We start from the raw sequence: 26,210 nt of genomic DNA on the forward strand, positions 1-26,210 counted from the left end.
AGTTGTCACATTCAAGAAGAGGTTGTTCCAAAGGCTGTCTCAGAGGCCGTTTTGAATTACTGATTAACGGACTGCAGTAGAGCAGTATGATTAATTTTCTCCCAGAGTGACACTTCTTCCTACTCCCAAGTCTTTTTCAGTAAGGAAGTTAAAAACATCCTGTTTCCGTGTGTGGAAGCTGATTTCACTCAAGCGAGTGCTGCTGTGGGGCTTTGTCTGTGCTTTCTATCCAGATCTTGCCTCTTCATGCTCTAATAATTTTATTATTTGCCCATTGGTAGTGATTTCCGCTCTTCATTTGTATTTTCCACTCTCTTCAGATGCTCTTACCTGGAAGATTCCTGAAATCTTTTGCTGGCTCCATAAAGAAGGGAACCTCTCTGAGGAGGAAATGACTCGGACATTTAATTGTGGGATCGGTGCTGTCTTGGTAGTTCAGAAAGAGCTGGCTCAGCAGGTCCTCAAGGATATACAGAGACACGAGGCAGCCTGGATGATCGGGAAAGTTGTCTGCCTACAAAAAGGTTATTAGATTTTTGGTTTTATTTTTATTTTAAAAAAATGCAGACCTAAATTCCTTAGCTGGTGAGTCTCCATTGAGGTTAGCTGAAAATCTTTTAATTGGCACCTCCATGGCTTTTTTGCATAGGGTATTAAAATGACAGTCCTCACTACTTCATTCTTAGTTCATAGAACATGTGCTCAGCAATGTCAAATGTCACCAGAACTATAAATAAATAAAGAGAAGTAAAGCACTGCCACTAATCTCTTTTCAGGTGTACTTTTCTCCTCTCTGTTTCTTTCTTTAATTTACATGTTGTTGTTTTTGGCTTTGTCGTTTTTTTTTTTTCGTGTATGTGTTCAGGCTCTGCCCCTGTTAAAGTCCACAATATGCTTCGAGCCTTGCAAGCAAATAGGTCACTGTCTCTGCACAGCCATATCCAAGGCAAAATCCAGACAAACAAAGTGAAGGTTGCTGTCCTTATCTCTGGAACAGGTGAGAGTTTATATTGCTTCCTACAGTGTAAAACAGACTATTGAAAAAGGAACTTCAGGTCAGAGTCAAAATCTCTTGAAGCCCTTGCAGTTCTCCATGGAACCTCTGATAGGCTTCTAACAGGCTTTCAGTAACAGGCAGGATAGATTTTGCCCTTGGATTAATTTCAATCACAGACAGAATAGTCTTTAACCTCTGCTGCAAACAGACTATGAATTGCACCTATGTTCATTTTATCTACAAATTCCTGCACATCTCTAGGATCAAGGAACTGTACCGCCGTATAGGGACAGCAGCATTATTTGACAAATAGATCAGAATTTCTTCTTGCTGTATAGGCTCTCCCAGGGTTTCCAGTATTCTCACTTGCTAAGAATTAGACCATCATTCCAATTCTAAAAATTACAGTTTACAAGTTTAATTGATAGTAAAAGCCCTGTAGCTTCCAGCTGTCGAATTCAGCTCCCAGTAAAATCACTGAAAAAAGAATTACTGTTAACATCAATGTTATTTTGGATTGGGTCTCACCCATATCGCTGTTTATCTAAAACGTCTTCTAGCTCTTAACTATATTTATTCTCCAGGAACAATATTCATTAGTTACTTTTGCACTTACAGGCACAAACCTGGAAGCTCTCATAAACAGCACAAAGAAGCCCACCAGTTTCGCACAGATAGTCCTTGTCGTTTCTAACAAAGCTGGTGTGGAGGGGTTAAGGAAAGCTGAAAGAGCTGGTATCCCTACACGGGTAAGTATTTCTCCTCTTTTTAAAACTAGCTATTGTAGCTCTGTCTACAGCAGGAAGGTACTGTGAGATAATGAGGTTTACTAGGGTAAGAGATGGTTTGACAGGAAGCCTTTAGCTTTTATTTTTTGGTCTGTCATGAACTTGTGCCCTCGGGCTAACTACCTAACATGGGAAGCAAAATACTTCCTTTTCTCCTTCACAGAGATTGCTGGCAATCCTGATGGTTTGGGGACTAGTCACTGTATTAAACCAGTGTGAACCTTTCACAGTTACAGTTGAAACTGCCATTTGTTTAACCACAGTGCATTTGCACTAAAGTAACAAGCTATTTAATTTAATTTTAAAATCATGTGCTAAACAGACATGGTAGTTCATTTCAATGAAATAGAGAGGGAGGTAAAACTCATTGGGATCTTCCACTGACTCCCTGGGCCATGCTTTGGGCTCTCCAGGACTCATTCAAAGCAAACAGCACTTCCCTTAGCATCACTGGATCCAGTGCTGCCTTGCTTTGGCTTTTGTGCAGCCATTTGCATTACAGATGTGAAATACAGTCACTTTCTACTGATAACTACCAACCTATGGAAGATTTGGGCCTGGTGCAAGCTTTGTTATTAACGTGGATAGTAGCAGGGTCTGATTGTTAGTGCTGCTCTCTCTTACTTGGTAGTATACAAAGATCACAAGTAAAATATGTCCATGGTATGTGGGTGAAGAACAAACATATAATGAGGAAAAAAATACAGCCTTGGAGAGATGATATTCTTAGTGGTTCAGATGCAGAGCGAGCGGTGGAGCAGGGGCACTGAGGAGTACGCGCCTTGCCAGTTATTACCTGGTAGTTCATAGCAGAGTTCAGCCCAGTGTAGAGCTGGACTCTGTTTCTAGCACCCTCTGCCACCTTTTCAGCTAACCAGTTCTGGTTTTTCAAAACTACTTTGTGATATTTAAACATGCCACCATGGTAAATCTGGTAGGGATTAACAGGTATTTTTATTTAAAAGGCTGTGTATGTTTTAAATTATGTAGTGCTGCCTTCTTCCCCTTTTAAATTAGGGGATGTATCCTGGATGGAAAATACTTAACTCGGTTATATTTTGCAGTAGGGGCTGTTCTATCAACTTTTGCAATTCTAACTGCTTGTGATTAGCCTTTCCTTCAAGGTTTTGCAATATAATTTTCAGCAAGGCTCAACTCTTAAAACTATCAGAGGCCTTAAATTGAGTGAAATCATTCTAAGACTTTAGGTTATCTTAATGACCTACATTTTTATGTTCTTAAATTATGTCCAAATGCTGGAACCTACAGCTGTGGGCCTAATAAAATGAAATCTTTATTTATTCTGATGATTGCTCTGTGTGAATAGGAATAAAGGCTGCATGTTTGTCTGTTAGCTGCATGTGTTTATGAACTGCTTTTGCTGTGTATGTGCATCCAACTTGAAGACGTTGGTATACGTGGAGATTTACTTGGCTTTTGTTTATTATTCCAGGGTACCATTTCATTGTGCTCTTAAGGCATTTAGATTAAATTAACACCATGTCTCTATTTCTTCATTTTTGGATTACCACAGGTTATTGACCATAAATTGTTTGAAAGTCGTACTGAATTTGACAGTGCAGTTGACAAAGTCCTTGAAGAATTATCAGTTGAACTGATCTGTCTGGCTGGATTTATGCGAATACTGTCGGGCCCTTTTGTCAAAAAATGGGACGGTAAGCACAGCACAGTAGCGTATGCAGTGTATGAGAAAGAGAAAGGCAGTATTTTTCACCTTCTCTGTCATTTCCACAGAAATTTAAGGAAGCCAAGGGCAAACCCAGATCTTGTGGACTTTGATTTATTAGAAAATATTTTAAAATAAGGCTGTGAAAACTTTGACCCCTGCAAACCTGAGGTGCAGGGCAAGTTGTTACCAAAGCAGTGAGTGTTGGCTGGGGAGAGATGAGCATCCAGCCACTGAGAATTCCTTCCCCTAACAGATGACCCTCTTTGGCTGCACATAAAACTGCAAAACCAGACAGCAATATGCAGTTCCTATTAACAAGATCTTGCCAGTCTTCTGGTCAGACGTCCAGATTCAGTTCTTGTTTGTCCAAAGTGTTTACAGTTCTGGTCATTTTTTACAATTTTCCAGGTCTTTGTTAGAGGCTGTTAACACCTCTGCCTACTTCAGTGGTTGTTCCCCCTCCCCCAGCTGTTACATTCCTCTTCTTACCTCTTTCTGTTTCTTTTAGGGAGTCCTGAATCACACAGAGGCAGCTGCTCTTCTCACTGTTTGCTCTGCTTTGGGTTCAGTCACGGTTACTTAAACTAGTTCTCACTCACACCGGTTACAGCCTGGTCAGCCTATACATTGCAGCTCTCCGGGTGGCCTTTATTGTTCACATGGTGACTTTTGTGTTACCCTGGGTGTGTCTATGACACAGACCTTTTACACCTGAACAACTTTTCAAACCTCTCTTTAAAATCAGTGGAGCAAAACAGGCCTTCCTAGGAGGCAATTCATTTTATGCTAAAGCTGTCAACTGAAGTAAGTCAGGTGAATTGTTTTTATTTATCTCCATTCGTTATGGAGTCCAGAAGATGAAGATGTAAACATCTGTACTGTAGACAGCTATAATTAGGAGAGAGGAATCCCTCACTATGAGAGATGTGTTTTGAGTGGAGTATCTGTGTAGAGGATGGAAAAGAACTTTCTCCAGTGCAGAGAACTTGTGCAAATACAGGATGAGCTTAGTTTCCTCCAACTGAGGGACACCACTCCCAGCGCTGCTGATCGCCCTGCCCAGTGCAGGACTTCTGTTACACATATGGCTGGCCTGAGAGCAAAAGAAAGAGACTCTTCAGTGGTAGGATGGCTGCACTGGTTAATTTGTGTTTTTAAATGTCCAGTGCTGAACTGAGCTTGAAAGCAGATACCTATCTACCTGAGCTTTGACCAAGAATATCCGTCAGTTAGGCCTTAGATGTGAGCTCGTTCAGTTCAGGTCAGGGATTTGTGCCAGCTAACAGGAGCCTGCAGTAAAACTCTGACCCGGTTATGCGCTGACTAGCCTAAATTGTCCAGGAGCAATCAATTCTTTTTGCTGCTCTCTTAAAAGCTGTTAACTTTCCTTTCACCTGTAGCCACAAGGACATACAGTGTGAAGTTAATTGTGAAACTCACTTGTTTAATGGCCCTGAAATGTTAATTTTGAATGTTAACATAAAGGACAGATTAAAAACAAAGAAACAAACAAAACGCAAACCCAAGCAAACAGAAAACCACTTTCCTTTAGAGCAGTTTCTGACAGTGCTGTAAGGAGAAACTGGGGAAACTCAGACAGCAGTGCAGAGTGTTGTTTTCAGCTTACTGTCCCCAGTCCTTTGCTCGAGCAGCAAGCAGGGGGATGCTGATGCTTAAAAGGGGGTATTTTTGAGATACAAAACACATTTGACATACCATTAAAGATCAGGCGATACATTTGCCTCTAAGTTGCACAGGCCAATATCTGGATGAGTTACTGCAGTGAGACTGCAGGTTTCGTATCGTGCTGCCAGAAATGGCCTTCACTTCACATTACAAAATCATAAGCCTCTATTTTGGTACACTGCTGCCTCCGCCAGCATATGTCAGCTCAGTCTTACTGCTTGGCATTTAGGTAGTGTTCAATGAATCCTGATGACATACAGTCTTCCTTAACAGGAGGCATGCAGAGACAGCGTGGGCGTAGCATGCTGTGATATAAATAGTATCGATGGCCACTTTTTTTTATCCTGTAAGGATTTGTACTGAATCTAAGAGAAGATCTAGGGCAGTCAAGCACCTTTTGACTTCATTCTGGTCCAGAATGGGCAGGAGGAGTTGTCACAGACACATTAGGAGCAGACAGGGGAAGTCTGCCAGAAGAAAGATTTTCTTGTGGTTTAACCATCGCGTTGCTTGTAGCAGCGAGACCCTGAGGTTACAGGCAGCCACTCTCCTGTACTTCACAGCTAGGAAGGAACTCAGGCGTTTGCTTTCTCTTTTAAAGGAAACATAAGGTACAGGCTTCCCAGGGTTATAACCATGGTCACACCTGGTTGAGCATTAGAGGTTACATTAGCAATTTCAGGATCCCCAGCCAACTTTCCGTGCGGAAAGCAGTAGTGGTAGACAGGTGCTTTCAGAAGGGCAGAGAGAAGGGCTCCTATATGAGCAGCTGTTGTCTTTTATTAAGCCAAAACAGGTGTGGAGGAAAAGTCCAGGCTAAAGAATTTTTGCCTTGTCACAGGGGGTCTGTTACATCATTTAAAACTGCACCAAGTTTCTTTTGGGTGCCGAGTCTTGTAAGAAAGAGGATTGGGCTTGTGATCAAGGAAAAAAAGACCAAGATGGTGGGGGAAAGGAGGAAAGGACAGCTACATCAAAAAACTAATCCTTACTAGTCACGGAGAAATTAGCTTTAGCCATGCAATCAGTTGTAACTACTTGCTGTCTTTGATTTTTTCCTGAAATAGTGAGACATTTTGAAATGCTTTGGGCTGGTTATCTGTCAGTATCATCAAAAAAACAAGTGTATGCAAAAGTCGTGAAAAACCTTTTTCACAAATGTATTTTGTTCCTCTGTTGATTATGGTACTTCGAACATTCTGGTAAGGCTGACTGCTAAAAGACAATGACCTCACTTATCATTTTCCAGGAAAAATACTGAACATCCACCCATCTCTACTGCCTTCTTTTAAGGGAGCAAATGCCCACAAATTGGTGTTAGAAGCTGGAGTCCGAGTCACAGGCTGTACTGTACACTTTGTAGCTGTAAGTACTTCCTTCTCCTCCCCTTTAACTCCATAATTCATTACTCTTAAGATTTTCACCTCAGGGCTTGCTTGGAACACCCTAATACCATCACGTTTGCTACCTTTTCTCTTTTGTTCATTCATAACATTATTAGACAATAGTGCTTGAGTTTGCTGTCCCTGGAGAAGGAACTGGAAATGAATAGTCTGTACAGGAGTTTAAGCTTTACCTAAGTTAACTGCTGCCTTCCACCAGTTGCGGCAGGGGTACTAGTTCATATAAGGCCGAAGTCTGTATTACTACACAGCACCAACTTCTTAGATTTTATCATACGACAGCCCTTCTTTCTTGCTTTCAAATTAAAAAAAAAAAAAAGCAACACTGGAAATGGCACAAGAAGCTTAGATTTGTTAAGAAGTAATCTGATGTTTGTGGGAAAGGAGGAGAAACTTAGCAATTTATGTAAGTCCAAAAATAAGAAAACAAAAGCCAGAGATCTCTCAGCTTGGAAGATGCACATTTTTATCAGTTCAGGGAGCATGTTTTCCGTCTTGTTCAGTTCTCAGGGTTGACAGTAACTAGTCTCCCCTCCTCTACTGCATTCTTCACACTATCCTCCCCTTCGCCACTGCTCCTGAAACCTGTTTTCATCATTTTTGCCTTCTCTTGGAAAAAAGACAAAAACTTTTTCCAAATAGAAGGAAAAATTGCATTCCTTTCACCATGATATGACTTAGGGTTTCTTCTCTGTGTGGCAGTGTACTGACAAACAATAACTAAACAGCAGGGATCTGCCTCATCAACATGCAAAAGAAAGATCTGCTGGGTTCTCTAGTCCTGCTCTGTGCCAAGGCTTGGCTAATTCACTCTTCTGAATTGAAATGTCATTGTTTTGTTCGATTTAGCCTATCATGTCCCTGGTTAACATGGCTATTGTTGTTTTCTATAGCAGAAATGTTACTCACTGGTGTTCTGCCTGCCTCCTCTTCTCCTTTGAACCCTACACTTCTGTTAGCTCCTCACAGGGCAGCGCGAGTGCCAGCATCTTTTCTGCACTCCTCACGTTAGCCCAAATTCATGATTCCTGTAATAACATAATGAAAAACAGATCCCCAAGGCAGCTGGATCACATTCATTGTCATACAGCTGGGCCCCCTCTCTACTCTTTCAGCCGTGCAGACTTTCTGGCTATTGCTTTTACAGGAGGAAGTCGACGCTGGAGCAATCATTTTCCAAGAGGCAGTTCCAGTTAAGGTTGGTGACACAGTGGAGACCCTGTCCAAAAGGGTGAAGGAGGCCGAGCACCGAGCCTTCCCAGCTGCCCTGCAGCTCGTTGCCAGCGGGGCTGTACAGGTGGGGGAAGCCGGCAAGATCTACTGGAAGTAGGAGCAGCAAGTCCGCGAGGGTCCTCAGATGGGACAGCCGTGGTGCCTTAATTGGTCAAAACAGAGGCCGCAGCCTAATAACACGCACACTGTTTTTTCTTCAGAAAGTGTTTTCGACACAGAGTTTACAATGTCATGTTCTCACTCAAATGGTTAAAGATTTGAAGTAAAATCCATAGAAAGCCACAAACGGGAATATTAAGGCAGGGGGCTGGTCTCAGTAGTTTCAGCAATGGCTCTGTTAGACGCTTCCTAATTACAATCACTTGCTTGGCCAATATTTTGGTTCTCAATCACTTTCTTAACAAACAAAAAAACATTCAGAGAGACCCGAGCAACTCTGAGATTGACTTAGGAACATCAGTATTGCTCTCTTACAGACATACAGGCTGTAACGGGATTCTCTTGTCATGTGCTGTTCAGTGTTTGTGAGGAAAAGCGCTGGAACTAGTTCAATGGAGGAGACAGCTAAAAGCAAAAAACTTCACTCATAAAAATCTCTAGCCAAAACAAGAAAAGCTGGCCTTCCAGAACACTAACTACAGATAATGGGGGGTTTTTTCCATATAGTTTCTGCTTTAATGTTGGTAGATCTCTGGCCCAGATTCTCTGAACGTATCCCGTAATTTCAAATATTGGACCTGCTATCAATCAGATGCTAAATGGAATTAAGTGCCTGCTGACCATTTGCCTTCAAGCCATCCCCATATGAATCCACCTGTAAATTCCCTTCAGAGGTTTGTTTAGAGCCAGAAGAATTGGGCTTTTTGGTTTTTTGGGTTTTTTTGAATGAGCAGAAAGGGAGTTGAGAGCAGACACAAAATGTGTTCTTGGCTTGTGAGACATTCTTCAGAAATTCTGCTGAAGTTAAGTGCCTTTATTCCTGGAACGATATTTTCACCTGGAATAATACTGATGGAAACCCAGTAAATGTTATAATTGTGAAAACAATAAGGGGTTTTGCACAGCTCAACTCTTGTGAAAAAGTACCTGGTTTTCTCTTAATGTTTTAGCGTAGCTGTGAAAACATTCTGATGTATTTAGTAAAATAATCAATTTTCCCCCATACAAACTAGAAGCATCTGTCTGAAGCTGATTATGTGTGGTTTAGAGCTCCCTTTTAATACCGAGAAAGCTGATTTGTACTCTGTGCACTGTTGTCCTTATGGTACTTCCATGTTGACGTAATCCTCAATTTGGATTTGAAAGAAAGTGTAATAAATTTGACAAATAAAATTTCAAAATCTTTCTTTCCTTGGAATTCCTTTACTAGGGTTATAAGCTGGAAGGAGGAGTTTGTGAAACAGAATCTAACTTTGTCTATGGTACAGCAACTGTCAATCAGTTTGTGAGGTTACAGACATGTGCAATCCTGCATAGGTTAGGAATGATCTGCGGAGTGTGGTGACCTTTCTGTGGCCAGGTGGTCTGTGATGAAAAACTTGCTGAAAAAATATTGCTGTCACCAAGGGTAAAGCTCAAGCAAATACGGAGGAAAATGATATGGTCAAATTTAATTTGCTTGTAAAGGGCAAAGAATAAAAGCTAAGTCTTCGGCCCAGCGTTTTTCCTTACAAACCTGCCCTCCCATGGAAGAACCTCCCCTGCTGGCAAACTGCCCACCAAGGCTCGAAATCCAGCCTGTCTCAGTGAGAATGTAGAAGATGTGGGGAGCATCCAGCTCTGGCAGGGGTTCAGCCTGCACAAGTTCAGTGCCTTAGCCATGACACAGCAAACCTTTTACAAGTCAGAAGAAACTGTACTTAAATTAACTCACGTTAGAAGAAGTCAGATTAGTAGGGGTGAAATCACTACCTGTACAGTTAATAAATATAACATTACTGATAAAAGCAGTTTGCTCACTGCCAGGAAGGCCAATAGCCGAAGACGTGGGAGCCCCAAATCCAGCACCCCATTCTATCACGGACATCTTAAGTAAGACTCGGGTATTTTGCCGCCTGAGACTGATGGCACGTGGGACATAAGCACCTATCTGTATTTCTACAAATTCATAAAAAGAAATTTCATGGTGAACTGGATCTTAGATGGCTTCACTTCAATTACCAGTCTGTAAAAAAGAATAAATAGGTTAATAGCCTATCACCACACCCAGTCTCAGAGGGGTGACAGGAGTGCAGTTAAAGGGAGTTGTTCAATACCACGGTGATAGTCTGGAGACCTCTCAGAGCACAATAACGAGCACCGTATTCTCTTAACATTTTATTTGTTAGGTCAGAAACATTCAGTCATGTGCGCTATGCAATTCAAACAACATAAAACATGATGTTACTACACAGTTAGAACAGACTGAAACTAAGCAATGTGCTTATCGTAAAAATTATCGACATATACTGAACGTTTGTTAACCTTGCCTTGTGACAGTTCTTCCTATTTCTCCCCAATCATGCAAAACACACGTTCCTTGCTCTAGTCATTGGAGTGCAAGGGACAGATACAAATTTCTGTAAGGAAATGGCAGAGCTTACAGGAGAGAACTGCATTTTTTTCCCCTCCCTAACTACTGAAACACCACTAGCTACATTTGAAAAAATAAAAAAAGGAAAATTTAGACTTTTTAACTGGTGCTGACTCATGCTTTCAAACAGCCTGATACAGCCAAGAGCGAGATACACAGTACGTCCCTTACTAGTACAGTACATGTAATACCAAAACAATACTACTTTTTTTTTTTTCCACTGCATCTAATGGCTATTAGTGATCCCTTGTCTGGAAAAATTCAGCTCTGGCTTCTTCTTTTCTAGTTTGTTCAAGTAGCTTCTTAGCTAGCTTTCTTCCTCTGAGTTGTTATTTGCATGCAAGTCATTAATTTTGGCAGATATAAAATAAGCTTCCACAGAAGAAGGTTTGATTGAACAGCAGCAGCTCTCTGGACCAAGCCAATCATTCAGTCAGCAAAGAAACTGGAGATTTTCCTGCTGCTGTAAGTTAAGCTGAGGATGTTTTGTTCTGCTGGTTTCAAGGACAAAGGAAGAAAAATGCCTGAAATCTGGTGTTTCTAGTCCCCCTAATCAAGTTTTCATCCCTCAAGATTCAAATGTTTTAATATGAAATTCTGGGAATGTCTATGCACTGCTCCCTTTCAAGGAGCAGGGGAAAGTCTCCAGATGTATGTTCAGTGTACACCATTCCATCATCTTCACAAGTAATCTGTGAAGGGGAGTCTGTTTCATTTTGGTTTGCCTTCTAAAGGTTCTCTGCCTTTTTGGCGTTTGGATCTTCTGCCTGGTAGCTCACGAGGCTGTGGCTCCCATGCTGGGGCACATGTTTACATGCCCTCCTCTCCTCTGTGCCCTGAGGAGCTTGTAGGTCCTTGTAGGCTCCCACCTCCTCCCACAGAACTATGCATTCCTCCCTAATGCTTCTTCACCCCCAAACCTACACCGTGCCAGGCTGGGCCTCACTTCTGATCTTCCGTGACACGTCTGGCCTCTTCCATCCAACAGTAGCTGCTCACCCTCTTGCAGCAGCATAGTTCGTGTTTGTGGTTGCTTTGTGAAGCTCTTGGTGCTCTGCAACGTGGTGCAGCCAACAAAAATTGATCTCTCAGAAGAACTGATTTCCCTCTGAAGCCCTAGATCATTTTCACAGGTTAAGCCCCCTCTTTGATTTGTAGCACAGTATCTCCTATGCAGATATAAAAACGGAACAAAGAAATTAAAATCTGAAATGATAGCTTGGCTTCCACTGCCAAATTTGCAAAAGAGACATAACTAAAGCTGCAAGCTAAGGGAAAAGATCACAGCTCAGAATGGAAACCTGTGACACTGATACGCTTGCAGTCACAGAAGCACATGGAGGGCAGGGAGGAGGAGGGAGGAAGGAAAGATGAGCAGGGAGCAAGACGCTCATCAACCTGGCTATACCGCATCGTTTTCTTGAGGCTCCAGAGCCACGAGAGCAGACGTGCACTTCTCCTCTTGAAGACAGAGACTTTGGCTCTCTTGTTTCCAGTAAGCTTTACCATCGGCTCCTAACCGCACTGCTCCACTGGCCACCAGCTGCAGGGCAATGGGAAAAGCCCGGCACTCGGCTTCTTTAACCCTTTCTGACAGTGTCTCCTCGGTGTCGTCTGCCTTCACAGATACCGGCTCCTGGTGGATCACTGCTTTCGGACTAGATTCCTCCTAAAATGGGGATATTGGCAGTCTTTCAGAAGAGGCTGGTTAACGGTCTCAGGAGGGTTATGGACAATGCGGAGGGGGCTGAGAAAGTCTCAGGAGAGATCTCGGCGAGCACATCTGTAGTTGTGTGCAGGAGGCTGAAAGGACATGTGGAGAGGCTTACGCCCTCCATTAGGGCTACCTACATTATATTAGGGGGTACAGCGGGGAGACAGACACAGGCTAGGAGTTTCAGAGGGCAGTTTGCTGAGGGTAGGAGAAACTGAAGAAAAAAACATAATATGAAGGGAGAAGACAGGACCTCAAGAAACCACAAATGCAAAGTAACCCCCACATCTTCCTGTTTTTACTGGTAACAATCCCAAGATTTCCACACATTCCTGTTACCTCTTCCTGTTTCTGCCTTCAGAAAGAAAAGAAAAGAAAAGAGCAAATTCCTTTTCATAACTTACTCAATGTTAGGCAAGAGGACACTTACCAGAACAAAATGCACGCTGCAGCCTGTGACTTTGAATCCACTTTGCAGGGCTTGCTGATGGGCTTTTCTGTCCTTGATTGGTGGGAAAAGTGATGGGGAAGCATTCAAAATTTTCCCTGGGCATCAGTGTGAGAGGAGGGGGGAAAAAAATCAATTTGAACTGAATTTCCTTTAAAAATAAGAGTGAGGTGTGAACATCAGTTCAAAAGAACATCATTGAGCACCACTCAGGAGTTTAAATGGTCTCAGCTGCAGTCAGAACGTAACAGGGCATGTTCAGGTTCAGGTTGAAAAGCAAAACATACACATGGTGTTACGATCTCTAAGGAAACGTGAGGAAGCGCTGCTCTGATCTGAGGAAATACTGCTCTTCCGAGAACACAGGTGATGGCGTGCAGGCTTTGGCAGCAGCCAGGCAAGCATGTTTCAATTAAGGCCAAGGACCCATTCACCTTTGTCTGTGCATGGACAGACCGCGTCATAGGTCTCTCCCCTCGCAGGTGACCAGCTCTCATGCTGCAGATGAGGGGCTTGGAAGTGGACCTGACACTGCAGCCTGATGCAGAGCCACTGCACAGATGGAAGACATTCTCATGGGAAGCATCATTCCCAAAGGAGCCTGTCCCAGTGCAATCCGCATAGTGTGGGGGTAACTTCTGAGCCAGGCCTCAGGAGCTGGCGCTTGGCACCCAGAGCCAAGAGGAAAGAGGAGTGTGCATTCCCCTCTCCGCTGGCCTGAAGCACATCTAAAGAAAGCTCTGCCCCACAGCAGAGCCACACTCACTCAGGGGTCTGCAGTGGGTATTTTTCCAGCGCACAGTTCAGAGTATTGCTATGCTGTGCAGCCCTCAGGGCGGCACAGGAAGGAGAGGCATTGAGAAATTAATCTCCCTCCCATTTTTTTCTGAGTAACAGCTGCAAGGAGTAAATTCAGCACAACTTTCCAGCACAGCTCCTTGGAAACGACACAGTCATGCTACCTGTCCCCTACTGCAGAGAGAACCAAACTGCTGCCTGCTCTGCAGGCATTTTTCCTTCCCAGCGGGAAGGCAGACAGACCAACCCCATGATCCTGATTTTGCCCCTGTTACTCATTATGCCAGCACAAGGCATTTCTCTGCCAATGCACAGTCAGAATCCCTGCGCAGTCCCACCGGCCAGAATGAATGGAAGCATAGGGCAGCCCCGCTGATTTACATGCAATCCTCAGTGTCAGCAAGGCTGAAGAACTATGACTGTGTAATTCTGGTGGAACCAAGCATCCATATTTTAATTTCTCTTTTACAGTTAAAATTTCTTACCTTTCCATTTTCTGAGAAAAGGACTGGACAAAATTCTCATAAATCCTGAAAGACATATTAGTTCAATAGCGAATTCTTCAAGAACTCGGTCAATTGTGCTGTCAAATTCAGAGCGACTCCCATATAACTTATGATCAATCACCTAAAACATTAAAACAGATCAAAAGCCATGTCAAGGAAATAAGTTTGTGTGAATGAGAGCAGCTACTTGGGCAACAAAGGGAAAGCAAAATGGATTCATTCCAGGACATTAAATGATTTAAAAGTTGTAAGTTTGTACATTATTCAGGATACTTGTGATTTTTCACATTCGTACAAACATTCCTGGGAACACCCCAATCACTTGCTAATTAATACTGGCTGTTTCACGCAGGATACTTTCTAGGATGTGTAGAAAATCTGCACAAAGAGAAGCCAACGGTGAAAGGAGAAATGTGCATAATGTGGTGTAGGGGGAAATAAGGGGGAACATATCAGAAGATACTGACCTCTTACTCCAGAACGTCTAGCCAAAGACTAAACTAAAAATAGTAATGATTCATCAACAACATAACCACCAGTTAGTCTACAGTTACTTAATGAAAATCACAAACTTAACTAAAAAGAGAACAAACTGGCCAGACGTTCTGTGTAAGGGGAGGAGACAAGTCTTGATCTGTTTCTACTGTACCTCTCAGCTCCAGCTCCCAAGGGAAATATTGATTCCTGACTCTGTGCATTAAGAGATTCAAATAAGGGGCTAACAAAGCTGTCGTGCTCTTGCCTATGAAAATGTGAATTAATTTTAACGTAAGTTTTTTTTCCCCCAGAGATGAGTCTTTATACTGCCAGAAAAAAAAAGTAACACGAATCCAACTCAGCTGTTGAGGAAGCTTCCTGAAAACTTTTTAATGCATGGAGACCCTCTAACAGTATTTATTCCCATCTGTGTGTAGCTGTACAAATATGGTAGCTGCTCAAAATCATTAAATGTTAGAAGGAAGAGTTCCTGGTGGGCGGCATTTGAAGTCCCAAGTTGTTGAATGTTTTCAAAAGCCATGTTCTATACTTTGACAAATATGATGAGATGATGTTATTATCTTTTTTTGTTTGTTTATTTTAGGAAACAAATCAATGCAAATTTCCATAACACAGTGTTACTCTACTGACCACAGGTAGAAGACACATATGGTGCTGCTGAAAGTGACTGAGCACAACATGAGACGAAGGTCTTTCTAAGAAGGGATGAGCCAAGGAGACAACACGCTTATGTTAGTGCTGGAGCATGTCCAAAGAAGAGCAATGAAGCTGGTGGAGGGTCTGGAGAGCAAGTCTTATGAGGAGCAGCTGAGGGAACTGGGGTCATTTAGCCTGGAGAAGAGGAGGCTGAGGGGAGACCTTATCGCTCTCTACAACTACCTGAAAGGAGGTTGTAGTGAGGTGGGTGTTGGTCTCTTCTCCCAAGTCACTAGTGATAGGACAAGAGAAAATGGCCTCAAGCTGTGCTAGGGAGGTTTAGATTGGATCTGAAGAAAAATTTCTTCATCAAAAGGGTTGTCAAGCACTGGAACAGGCTGGCCAGGGAAGCGGTTGAGTCACCATCCCTGGAGGTATTTAAAAGAAGGGTAGATGTGGTGTTTAGGGACATGGTTAGTGGTGGACTTACGGTCTCAGACTCAAATCATCAAAGCACTTGCAATTTTAAGTCTCTTTCTAACTCTGGACTGTAGCACTTACTGAAGAGAAGGAAAAGTCACTCACAGCCTCCAGTGAGCACTGTCCATACAGCTTTCAGCTTGCCTTTACTAATAACTTTGACAGGTTTGTGCTACGTCCACTTATCCATGTAAAAGTTTTAAAGGAAAGTGAAATATGAATGCCTACCAAGCATTTCATGAAGACCTATGGATCAGAAGCTGAGTTGGTGATAAAAAGGAAAGGAAACTGGTGTCTTTACCCTGGTGGGAATTCCAGCCCGGGCTGCATTTCGTAGTTCTTCCACACCAGACTTGTTGGAGATGACAAGGACAACTTGAGCACAACTGCCTGGCTCTTTTGCGTAACTGATGAGCGCCGCAAGGTTTGTACCTCAAATGAAGAGAGAGCAAACTTTCAGGGAACAGATAAGCATCGACATCACTGAGAACTGGCTCTCAGTCCCGTTTATCTAACACAAATCTTGTTTTCAACAACAGCACAAATAGAAGAGGACTAAGGAATTTGTGCACTAATAAAGCTCATTTGTTTTGCAGTACAACACACCTTCTTGACTTCCAGTCAAAATGCAACCTGGGTTTTAGAAGGCTCCATAGAATTCACTGAAAAAAAAGGGCAAGGTGGTTGCACTTATATCAGGGCTAAATTCAGCCTCTTCTTTGTAAGGACATTTCGCTGTGTGATAAGAAATGAAAGCTCACCTGTTCCAGAGATGAGAACAGCCACTTTAACTTTGTTCTTTCTGGGTTGGTGTTGACTCTCAACAACAGCGTTATTCAGCAGATGCTGGGGGCTGCTTAGCTGCAGAGCTTCCACAAGATTCTCGACTTTGATGTGAGAACCTCCTCCAAATATGTGAGGAAAAAGTTAAAAGTAAAATACCTTAGATTTTACTTTCCCATATAAATTTACTTTGTATAGTTTACAATTCGCAAGTTTCAATTAAGAGAAAAACCTATCAGTGATTAATTTATGCTAGCACTAACTGAACTACAAAAACACACATTACATAATCAAGCAAACTCATGTTCGTTGTGCTGATCTCTTTTGCAGAATTATCTCCAAAGGCATAGTCTTTTCAAGGATTATCCCCATCTTTTACACCTGTCTTCCTCTTTCTCCCATGTTGCAAAATTAGACTAAAGATGATGTTGACAGAGCTGAGGTTGCATTTTGGCTGCCCAAATTGTCCCCCAGGCTGTTTGGCTTCCAGAGGGGTTTTGGTTCACATCTTGCTGTATGTCAAGGAATGGACATACCAGAATGAAGACTTACCATCACATATAATCATATAATCATGTGATTATATCATAACATAACATCACAAACAGGAGTTGGAAGCCACCATGCTACTAGAAAGCTACGACCTAGTTGCCATTACTGAAACTTGGTGGGATGAATACCATGACTGGAGTGCGGCTATTGAGGGCTACAGGCTGTTCAGAAGTGACAGGTGAGGAATGAGGGGCAGAGCTGTTGCCATCAGCAGGCAGGTGTTCAGCCATATCTAGGAAAGCAGTGCTCCATCAAGCGTAACGGTGACTTGGGAAGACAAACACCACCATGCCAAATGTCTCCCCCCTTCCTTCTTCTTCCCCAGCTGTATATACTGATCATGACATCATATGGTATGGAATATCCCTTTAGTCAGTTGGGGTCACCGTTCCCAGCCATGTCCCCTCCCTAGCTTCTTGTGCACCCAGCAGAGCATGGGAAGCTGGAAAAGTCCTTGACTAGTGTAAGCACTACTTAGCTGCAACTAAAACATCTCTGCATTATCAACACTGTTTTTAGCACAAATCCAGAACATAGCCCTGTACTAGCTACCATGAAGAAAATTAACTCTACCCCAGCCAAAACCAGGGCACCTCTACATCAAGAAATGGATAGAGTGTGCAGAGCTGTCTCTGAAGAATACCCATGAGCAGGTTGAAAGCTTATGGGTAAGAATCAGAGACAACAACGGGAACCTTGTGGTTAGTGTATACTACAGGCTGCTTGATCAAGGAGGGCCTACTGATGAAGCCACCAGGAGGAGACATGCTTGTAGGCTCTTGGCCTGCTGGGGGACTTCAACCACCCCAACATCTGCTGGAAAAGTAGCATGGTGAGCTATAGGCAATCCAGGAGATTCCTGGAATGCACTGAGGATAAATTCTTAAGCCAGGAAATAGACAGCTCTAGCAGAGGGGATGTGTTACTGGACCTGTTCGTCACCAATTCAAGTCAGCTAATCGGTGATGTCAAGATTGGAGGCAGCCTGGGCTGCAGTGATCATGCACTGGTGGAGTCTGCAGTCCTGAGGGATATGGGTCAGGCAAAGAGTAAAGTCAGGACCCTGAATTTTAGGAAAGCGAAATTCCAGCTGTTCAAGGAGCTGGTCAATAGGATCCCTGGGAAACTGCCCTCAGTGACAAGGGAGCAGAACAGAGCTGGCATATCTTTAAGGATGCCTTCCATAAAGCACAAGAGCTCTCAATCCCCAGGTGTAAGAAAGCAGGAAAGGAAGGCAAGAGACCAGCATGGCTGAGTTGAGACCTGCTGGTCAAACTAAAGGGGAAGAAGGAAACGCACAGGCGGTGGGAGCAGGGACAGGTATCCTGGGAAGAGTGTAGGGAGGCTGCCCGGTTGTGTAGGGATGGGGTCAGGAAGGCCAAGGCGCGGCTGGAGCTGAATTTGGCAAGGGACACAAAGAATAATAATAAGGGATTCTACAGGTACGTCATCCAGAAAAGAAAGGTCAGAGAAAGCGTAACCCCCTTGACAAGCAAGACTGGCAAACTGGTAACAATGGACAAGGAGAAAGCTGAGGTACTCAACAACTTTTTTGCCTCAGTCTTCACTGGCAACCTCTCTTCCCACACTTCTTGAGTGGATGGACTGCAAGATGGGGACTGGGGGAGCAAAGTCCCTCCCACTGTAAGACAAGATCAGGTCCGTGACCACCCGAGGAACCTGAACATACGCAAGTCTGTGGGACCTGACAAGATGCATCCCACAGTCCTGAGGGAATTGCCTGAGGAGATGCCACTCTCCATGATATTTGAAAAGTCATGGCAGTCAGGTGAAGTACCTGGTGGCTGGAAAGAAGGAAACATTGCACTCATTCTTAAAAAGGGTAGAAAGGAGGACCCTAGGAACTACTGACCTGTCAGCCTCACCTCTGTGCCTGGGAAGATCATGGAACAGATCCTCCCAGAAGCTACGCTAGAGCACACGGAGGACAGGGAGGTGATTCGAGGCAGCCAGCATGGATGAGGCTTCACCAAGGGCAAGTCCTGCCTGACCAGCCCAATGTCTTTCTATGATGGAGTGACTACATCAGTGGACATGGGAAGAGCTATGGATGTCGTCTGTCTGGACTTCTGTAAGGCCTTTGACACAGTCCCCCAAAACATCCTTCCCACTAAATTGGAGAGATATGGATTTGATGGGTGGACTGTTTGGTGGATGAGGTATCAGTTGGATGGTCACATCCAGAAGGTAGTGGTCAACGGCTCAATGTCCAGATGGAGATTGGTGACAAGTGGTGTCCTTCAGGGGTCTGTACTGGGACCAGTACTCTTTAATGTCTTCATCAGTGACACAGACAATGGGATCAAGTGCAGTGCAATCTGAGCAAGTTTGCAGATGACACCAAGCCGAGTGGTGCCATTGACACACCTGAGGGACAGGATGCCATGTAGAGGGACCTGGACAAGCTTGAGAAGTGGGGCCATGTGACCCTCACAAGGTTCAACAAAGGCAAGTGCAGGGTCCTGCACACGGGACAGGGTAATCCCCAGTATCGATACAGGCTGGGGGATGAAGGGGTTGAGAGCAGCCCTGAGGAGAAGGACTTGGGAGTACTGGTGGATGAAAAGCTAGACATGAGCTGGCATTGTGCGCTCACAGCCCAGAAAGTGGATCCAATCTCAGCCTGCATCAAAAGCAGCATGGTCAACAGGTTGAGGGAGTTGATTCTCCCCCTCTACTCCACTCTGGTGAGACCCCACCTGGAGTGCTGCATCCAGCTCTGAAGCCCTCAGCACAAGAACATGGACCTGTTGCAGTGGGTCCAGAGGAGGGCCACAAAAATGGTCAGAGGGCTGGAGCACCTCTCCTAGGAAGAAAGGCTGAGAGAGTTGGGGTTGTTCAGCCTGGAGAAGGGAAGGTTCTGGGGAGACCTTACTGCAGCCTTTCAGTACTTAAAGGGGGCTTCTAAAATAGATGGGGACAAACTTTTTAGCAGGGCCTGTTGTGATAGGACAAAGGGTGATGGTTTTAAAGTGAAAGAGAGAAGATTTAGACTAGATATAAGGAAGAAATTTTTTACTATGAGGGTGGTGAAACATTGGAACAGGTTGCCCAGAGAGGTGGTAGATGCCCCATCTCTGGAAACATTCAAGGTCAGGTTGGACGGAGCTCTGAGCAACCTGATCTAGTTGAAGATGTCCCTGCTCACTGCAGGGGGGTTGGACTAGATGGCCTCTAAAAGCCCCTTCCAACCCAAAGCATTCTATGATTCTATATGACTACATAGCTGTGGCCTATCCTCAATCTTTACACAGGATCCATGTGAGTTGATTACCACGACTGTGGTAAAATATAATCAACTAATTAACATTTGAGTCCTTGCAGACAGTCACCAGAGGGATTTACTTGAGTCTCAAGCAGGTACCTAGGTAAGACACTATTCAAGTACTGACACACTGGAAACAAGTAATTCACTTCTTGCTGTATTTAGTATCGAAATCTAATTGTGATGGTGTCAAGTAGCCTCCAGCCTAGTGAAATGACAGAAAAAAAGGTATGAACTACACAAACTTTGTTGTAAAGAGTGTCCCCAGTGCCTACAGAACTGAGAAAAACTGGTACCTCCCAGGAGATTCTCAGCACTTCACAGAATCATACCTTAAAACAACTTACCCGGTATTGACTTAAAAATTAAATAGTGCATCCTGAAGTGGAAACCCCTCTGAAGTGAGACAGATGAATCTGTTAGACTTTGAATAAAACCATACTCTGTTTAAATTTTGTGTCTTCATTTCCCATTACGACACCTGCTAACCTGTGTGACAAGGGGCAACAACCTTCCCAATCAGCCAAGCTTCCTCATGTCTCTGTATGTCCTTGAGAACATGCTGAGCCAGATCCTTCTGCGCAACCAAGACTGCACCGATCCCACAATTAAACGTCTGAGCCATCTCCTCCTCAGACAGGTTTCCTTCTTTGTAAAGCCAGCAAAAGATTTCAGGAATCTTCCAACTGAGAGCATCTGAAAATGATTTAAATTTGTATATGGTCAGCACAACTGCTTGCCACCCATCTTTGATTATATACAATGACAGTGGTATATTACAAGAACTGATAGAGATTAAATCTTGCTATTTTAAGAATACTGCCCAAGGAGGACACTGACCCAACTTCCAGTCAAGTTTATAGGTGCTGCTTAGCTAGAGGTTTCTAGTCATAATTTGTGCAAGCCAAGCCTTCTCTAGGCTTTTTAATGAGAACATGTAGGAAATGATAGTGAATTCATCCCTCATCAGCCAGAAGGATAAAGCTACAGATGACTTACATCTCTTTTGTAAGAGATAAAGGAGACATGGGATAAATAATCTGGCTTTTTTTGACTACTGAAGCATATCCCGGGTTTCTGTTTCAAAGAATCAATAATTAGTATAAGAGTGTATAATTATGTGTGTTGATGGGCAGACTGGAACAGGTCTGAGCTGTCTACACACAGATGGGAAGCATCAGTGGGCTTTCACAGTAACCCTACTCACACAGGGACAGCCTTAGGCTGTCTCTGGGAAGTTTGATGGTACAGACTTGCCATCTCGACTTCACTTTAGAAAACTAACAACCCCTTGGGCTTGCTATCTTGTCTGTGGTTCCAGGCACTGGTAAGCAAGCTGGGCACCACATTAGTATGCTGGGTTTATTTCTTTCCTTTCTAATTTTATTCTAGAGAAATACAGACAGACATACAGACATCTTCCTTCCCCCCTGCCCACCCCCACAATATTTTTGGACTCACATGAATATGGTTTTCTTTAATGTTTTGAACTTATGAATACTTTGCCCAATTTTGGCTTAAACAGGAAAAGTTCTACCTTACTTACAGATGTCAAATGCTAATCTGTTAAGAGGAAGCTACCACCTACAATAAAATTGCATTAAATGTGTGTGTGTGTACACATACTCTGGAGCAAATTGTGCAAATCAGTTCTCTCAACAAGCTTCACTGTTTGGTCAAAATATTTAGTCTGGAGAGGTGTCTTGCAGAACACACAATCTTCTCAAATCCCATTTGTCCTAGAGATGAGCTGCCTTCAAACTCTCCTTAAATTTCCCCTCTTCAGAAAGAGAGTGGTGCTCATCAGCTGATGCTTACTTGAAATAGGATCGGTTTCGGTAGGCTTTTTGGAAAAGGATTGACTTTGGGTCATAACTGAAGCTGAAAAGCCAAGTCCGTGCTGTATATAAACGTTGTCAAAAAAACCCTGTCACCTTTGATATTTACCTAGGACAGCGCTGACATGTTCTGACAGGATTCTCGAGATGCCTTCCAGCAGCCCTTCCTCAGCAATGAAGGCAAAAGCCTTCACGTGCCCTGAGCGAAGGACAGGCAGCAAAGATGGACTGTACATTTTTGCTGGGGTCAGCAATATATCTCCTGCAAAAAAAAGTGTAAATTCAATCAAATTGTTTAAAAGGTCATTAGGTGTTTAATGGGAACGCTTCTCTGAACAGGTTCACTTCTGCTCTTTGTGGCAGACAACCTTGGGAAGTAGCAAAAAGTGCTGGCCCACTCTTCCAAAACTGTGGACGCAAGCCCACATACCTACCCCAAAAACTGATTAACCCTAACCCATCCTGAAGTAAACAACCCTTGGCAGCACCTAGTTATGAAAATGTCTAAACACAATTCACTTGCAGGTTTGTTTTTGAGAAGAAAGATATTGTACCTAGAGTCTTGTCACCACAGCTGCCAGGTGCTGGTGAGGAGTAGTGCAAGGAGGACATTAAGAGAATCTTCCTTATGATGCTAAAGCCACGGCCGTGAATCCCGGAAGAGGCCAGTCCAATAAGCACATCCTCCTCAACAGCTCTCTGCAGCCCCAGAAGCATCTGCCCTCGCTCCACTGCACCAACCACAAAGCCAGACAGGTCATACTCTCCAGAAGAATACATGCCAGTCACTTCGGCCATCTCACTGCCTAAGTGGGGAGAGAAAGCAGTCAGCACTAGCTGTAAACATTTTTTATTGTTAACATTAAATCTATAGTATCTCCTAAAATAAGCAACATATCCAGGATCGCTGCAGAGACATGAAGGCTAAGCAGGGCATTCAGATATATTTTTAAAATCCTTCTTGGTTTCTTACCTCACCTCAAGACTTCAAGAAAACAAAGCTTCATGAAGGTAACAAAAGAAGACTTTTTTTTTTTTTTTTGCATTCCATGCTACTTATCTGGCACCTCTCTGCTATGACTGAATATCAGAGAGGGAATGAAAACATATTAACACTTCAAGAATGTGAGGCAGCCAGTTTTGCTTTCCATTGTACAATGATAAATAAGCAAGAATCAGGATCCAAATGCATGAATAATAAAAATAATCCTTCTGTGCTGATCTATTTTAAAGATAAGGAAGAGTTTAAGCCCAAATGCTTGACTGTTTTTTCCACCAAACAGAAACTCACTGTTCTAGCGCCACATACTGCCTCTGCCTACAAAGTCTATTTCACTAGTAATCGTTTCTCAACATCAGAACCTTCAAATCTCAAAGGAGAGGAGTGTTCATACCCAGGAAAGCACATCCTGCATTTCTGCAAGCTTCAGATATTCCTTCTTTGATTGTTTCAGTCACTTCAACATCGAGTTTGCCACAGGCAAAATAATTGAGGAAGAAGAGAGGCTCTGCTCCTTGAGCCAGGATGGCATTGACACACATGGCAACCAGGTCCTGACCTATGGTGTCATGTCTCTTACACACTTGTGCAATCTGCAAAACATGGTGGGAACCAGCAGTGGTGACAAGAAATATGCAAACCTCAGATATTATTCAGTCAAATACGCAGAAATCTTCTTCTCCCTGAAAAGAATCACAATAGAACATACATGCAGAAGATAACCTGGTACATCATCTAGCTTAAATCAACAGTAACCAGCTCATTTTCTTGCAAAGAAAGAAAAATCTATTTTGTTTTTTGAAACATTAATTCAAATTCTAGCTCCAGCTACCCAGAAATTGTCTTTTGGGGTTGTTTGTTTGCTTTTTGGAATATTATGTCAAATCCACAATAAGAGGTGTCTAAAAGCAACTACAAATTCCCAGGATCTCCAACCTTCAGAACTTCCTACCAATTTCCAAAAAAATTGGGTTGCTCACTGTGTCTTCTGCTTTACTTTTGCCTACTCATTTCACTGGGCTACAGAGCAAAGTTGAAACAATTTATTAAGCAGTTTTCTTCTTCTCTGGCTAGTGAGGGAATGAGATTCTTCACCCCACCCTCCCCAAAGAGTCTTTTGATCTCAGCTATCTCATGCCACAGACAACAACATGGGTCTGATCTGTAGGCTCCCTTGAAAAACAGGTCCTTCACTAAGCAATAATATTTCCCTCAGGAAGGCTGCTATTTGGTTTTGAAATAGTTATGAAGGTGTGTGCATCCTGCAATTAATGATACCTGATTCAGGCATCGTGGCTTCTATAAAGTGCCGATATTTATATTCATTTATTGCAAGCAGAGGTTTCTACACTGTCAGGGATACACCATAGCGGTTCCACTTGTGCCAGCTGCTGATGTAGCTGCACAGCAGCAGCTCACACACTCCAGTTCACCTCCATCAGTTACCAATTCAGGGTCTGAAATAGGACAAAGATTGCATATGTATGGATAAATTTGCACAGTAACTACCTCTTACTGACACAGCTCTATCAGTGTAGTTATACCAGCGTGGAAAAGCTCAGTACAGAAAGATGGGCAATGGAAAAATGCAGCTAAATGCTATCACTGGCTTCAAAATGGTAACAGATCAGCACCTAAACAGTCTGAGTTTGGATTACAAGCCTGATTTCTTTCACCAGATGGTGGGTTTAGAAGTGCTATGGAAACCAGTCATTCCATGGCCTTTGTTGCACTATAACACTTCCCTCCCACTGATCTAGTAACAATTCACATAGGCATTGGCCAACTTTTTTTGGCCAAGGAAGAGTCTTGGGAAGAGTCTGTGGAAACACAGTTGGGAATGTCTCTCTGCCAAGCAGTTGGAACAAAGACTCACAAGAGCCAGCACCAATCACTTTTTCATGCTCAGAGGTGTCCAAGGCTGTAAGACTGCAAAAGACCTTCTGATTATTATGTTCAGTCTCCTGCTGTTGCAGGAAGCCACATCATATCATCGCATTACTAAAGGTATAAACACCAACTTTAAACAAATTAAGACGCTGTGCTTGATCAGTGAAAGGCAGCTTCAGACCTCCACTCCTCTGGTGGCTGAAAGCCTTCTTCTGATTCAATATATAAATATATTCCTGGCTCAACTTATCCTGCGTTCTTGTGTAATTAGCATTCTTTATCTATTGGCTTCTCTTCCTCTTTAATGTTTATATCCTCCATCCTTCTTTTTCCTGGTGCCCTAACATCAGTAATCATGCTACCTCTGCATACAATTTATTAAGCTAAGTCTGACAGTTATCATTTCAGCGCTTCACTGCACCAATTCGTCTCTGAACTGATCCTTCTCAAAGGCAATGGACCCTCTATTTTACAGTAGAAATTCTGGTTCTTAGTTCCTCAAGTGCCCAGCTAAATGTTGTATTATCATTTCACCACAAAATATCCAGAACTTCCCCATTCTCAATGACATATCACAGGCCCTGCTCTAAAGATCATCTACAAAGCTCAAATGATCACTGCAGTGGCCTTGAGATGTATTTATCATGCTCAGAAGTGTGCAGAGGTGCAACCGGCTGTGGCATTTAAACAGTCTTGGGAGATAACATAAGCTTTGCTACAGTCAAGTTGCAAGTTACCTGCAGTTTAGGTCCAAGGCCTTTAGTTTGAGATACCAAGATAGGATCATCATAACCAGATGCTTTCAAGTCAAAGAAACCAGCAAAGCCTCCGACTTCTGAATGACTGCCTGCCAAGTACAAATATGTCACAGATCATTGTTGGGGGAAATTAAAAATACCAAAACACTCATCATGGCAAGTACTGCAAATTATGATTTCTTGGATAAGACAGCACTGTGTCCACTGACAGAAACATGCACAGCTTTATATAGCATGGACCCTGAAGTCACATATTTCATGATGTTGTAAATAGATCTTTATTATTCTGTATTTGCAACCTATGAATCCTGTATAGCAGAAGTTAAACATTTTACAAAATTGTTAACAGCTCACCTTTTTTCTTTTTGCAGCTACTTTTTCTAAGGGGAAAAAAATCAACAAGAAATTTTCTTCAGTAGATCACCGCTAAGAGTAAAGAACATAGTCTGAAGAATGAATAATAAGTTCAGTGATTGTAAGCCACACCCTAATAACTGCTTGGATGTTGTACTCGTATATACAGCTGGTAGGATCACTTCTGTCCAGTGACATACAAAACCATTCCATTAATCCAGGAGTTATTCTGTACAATAGACTAACCTTGAAAAAGGGCAGTCATCCCCATGTTAAGCCAACTATTTTTAATTAAGCAAA

At 43.0% G+C, this 26,210-nt stretch overlaps 2 protein-coding genes across 3 annotated transcripts in view; one reads left to right on the plus strand and one right to left on the minus strand.

The window, feature by feature from the left end:
* The window catches only part of GART (phosphoribosylglycinamide formyltransferase, phosphoribosylglycinamide synthetase, phosphoribosylaminoimidazole synthetase), a 39,835-nt gene extending 30,694 nt beyond the window's left edge, over window positions 1-9,141 (plus strand). For both annotated transcript variants that reach the window (XM_075100905.1, XM_075100897.1), the window contains 6 exons: window positions 321-524; window positions 866-997; window positions 1,616-1,746; window positions 3,320-3,461; window positions 6,411-6,526; window positions 7,712-9,141. In XM_075100905.1, the coding sequence (XP_074957006.1) occupies window positions 321-524; window positions 866-997; window positions 1,616-1,746; window positions 3,320-3,461; window positions 6,411-6,526; window positions 7,712-7,894 (908 nt within the window). In that variant the 3' untranslated portion in view covers window positions 7,895-9,141. The remainder of the gene's footprint in view (window positions 1-320; window positions 525-865; window positions 998-1,615; window positions 1,747-3,319; window positions 3,462-6,410; window positions 6,527-7,711) is intronic.
* LOC142060564 (trifunctional purine biosynthetic protein adenosine-3-like) overlaps window positions 8,450-26,210 on the minus strand; it is a 28,280-nt gene continuing 10,519 nt past the window's right edge. Inside the window, exons 12-21 of the mRNA XM_075100919.1 lie at window positions 25,536-25,645; window positions 23,303-23,501; window positions 22,463-22,714; window positions 22,018-22,170; window positions 20,560-20,766; window positions 16,211-16,354; window positions 15,751-15,881; window positions 13,815-13,956; window positions 12,514-12,629; window positions 8,450-12,038 (exon numbers count right to left, since the gene is read on the minus strand). Of these exons, the coding sequence (XP_074957020.1) occupies window positions 11,772-12,038; window positions 12,514-12,629; window positions 13,815-13,956; window positions 15,751-15,881; window positions 16,211-16,354; window positions 20,560-20,766; window positions 22,018-22,170; window positions 22,463-22,714; window positions 23,303-23,501; window positions 25,536-25,645 (1,721 nt within the window). The 3' untranslated portion in view covers window positions 8,450-11,771. The remainder of the gene's footprint in view (window positions 12,039-12,513; window positions 12,630-13,814; window positions 13,957-15,750; window positions 15,882-16,210; window positions 16,355-20,559; window positions 20,767-22,017; window positions 22,171-22,462; window positions 22,715-23,302; window positions 23,502-25,535; window positions 25,646-26,210) is intronic.

Source organism: Phalacrocorax aristotelis, chromosome 1, assembly GCF_949628215.1.
Source record: "Phalacrocorax aristotelis chromosome 1, bGulAri2.1, whole genome shotgun sequence".
NCBI classification, from domain to species: domain Eukaryota; kingdom Metazoa; phylum Chordata; class Aves; order Suliformes; family Phalacrocoracidae; genus Phalacrocorax; species Phalacrocorax aristotelis.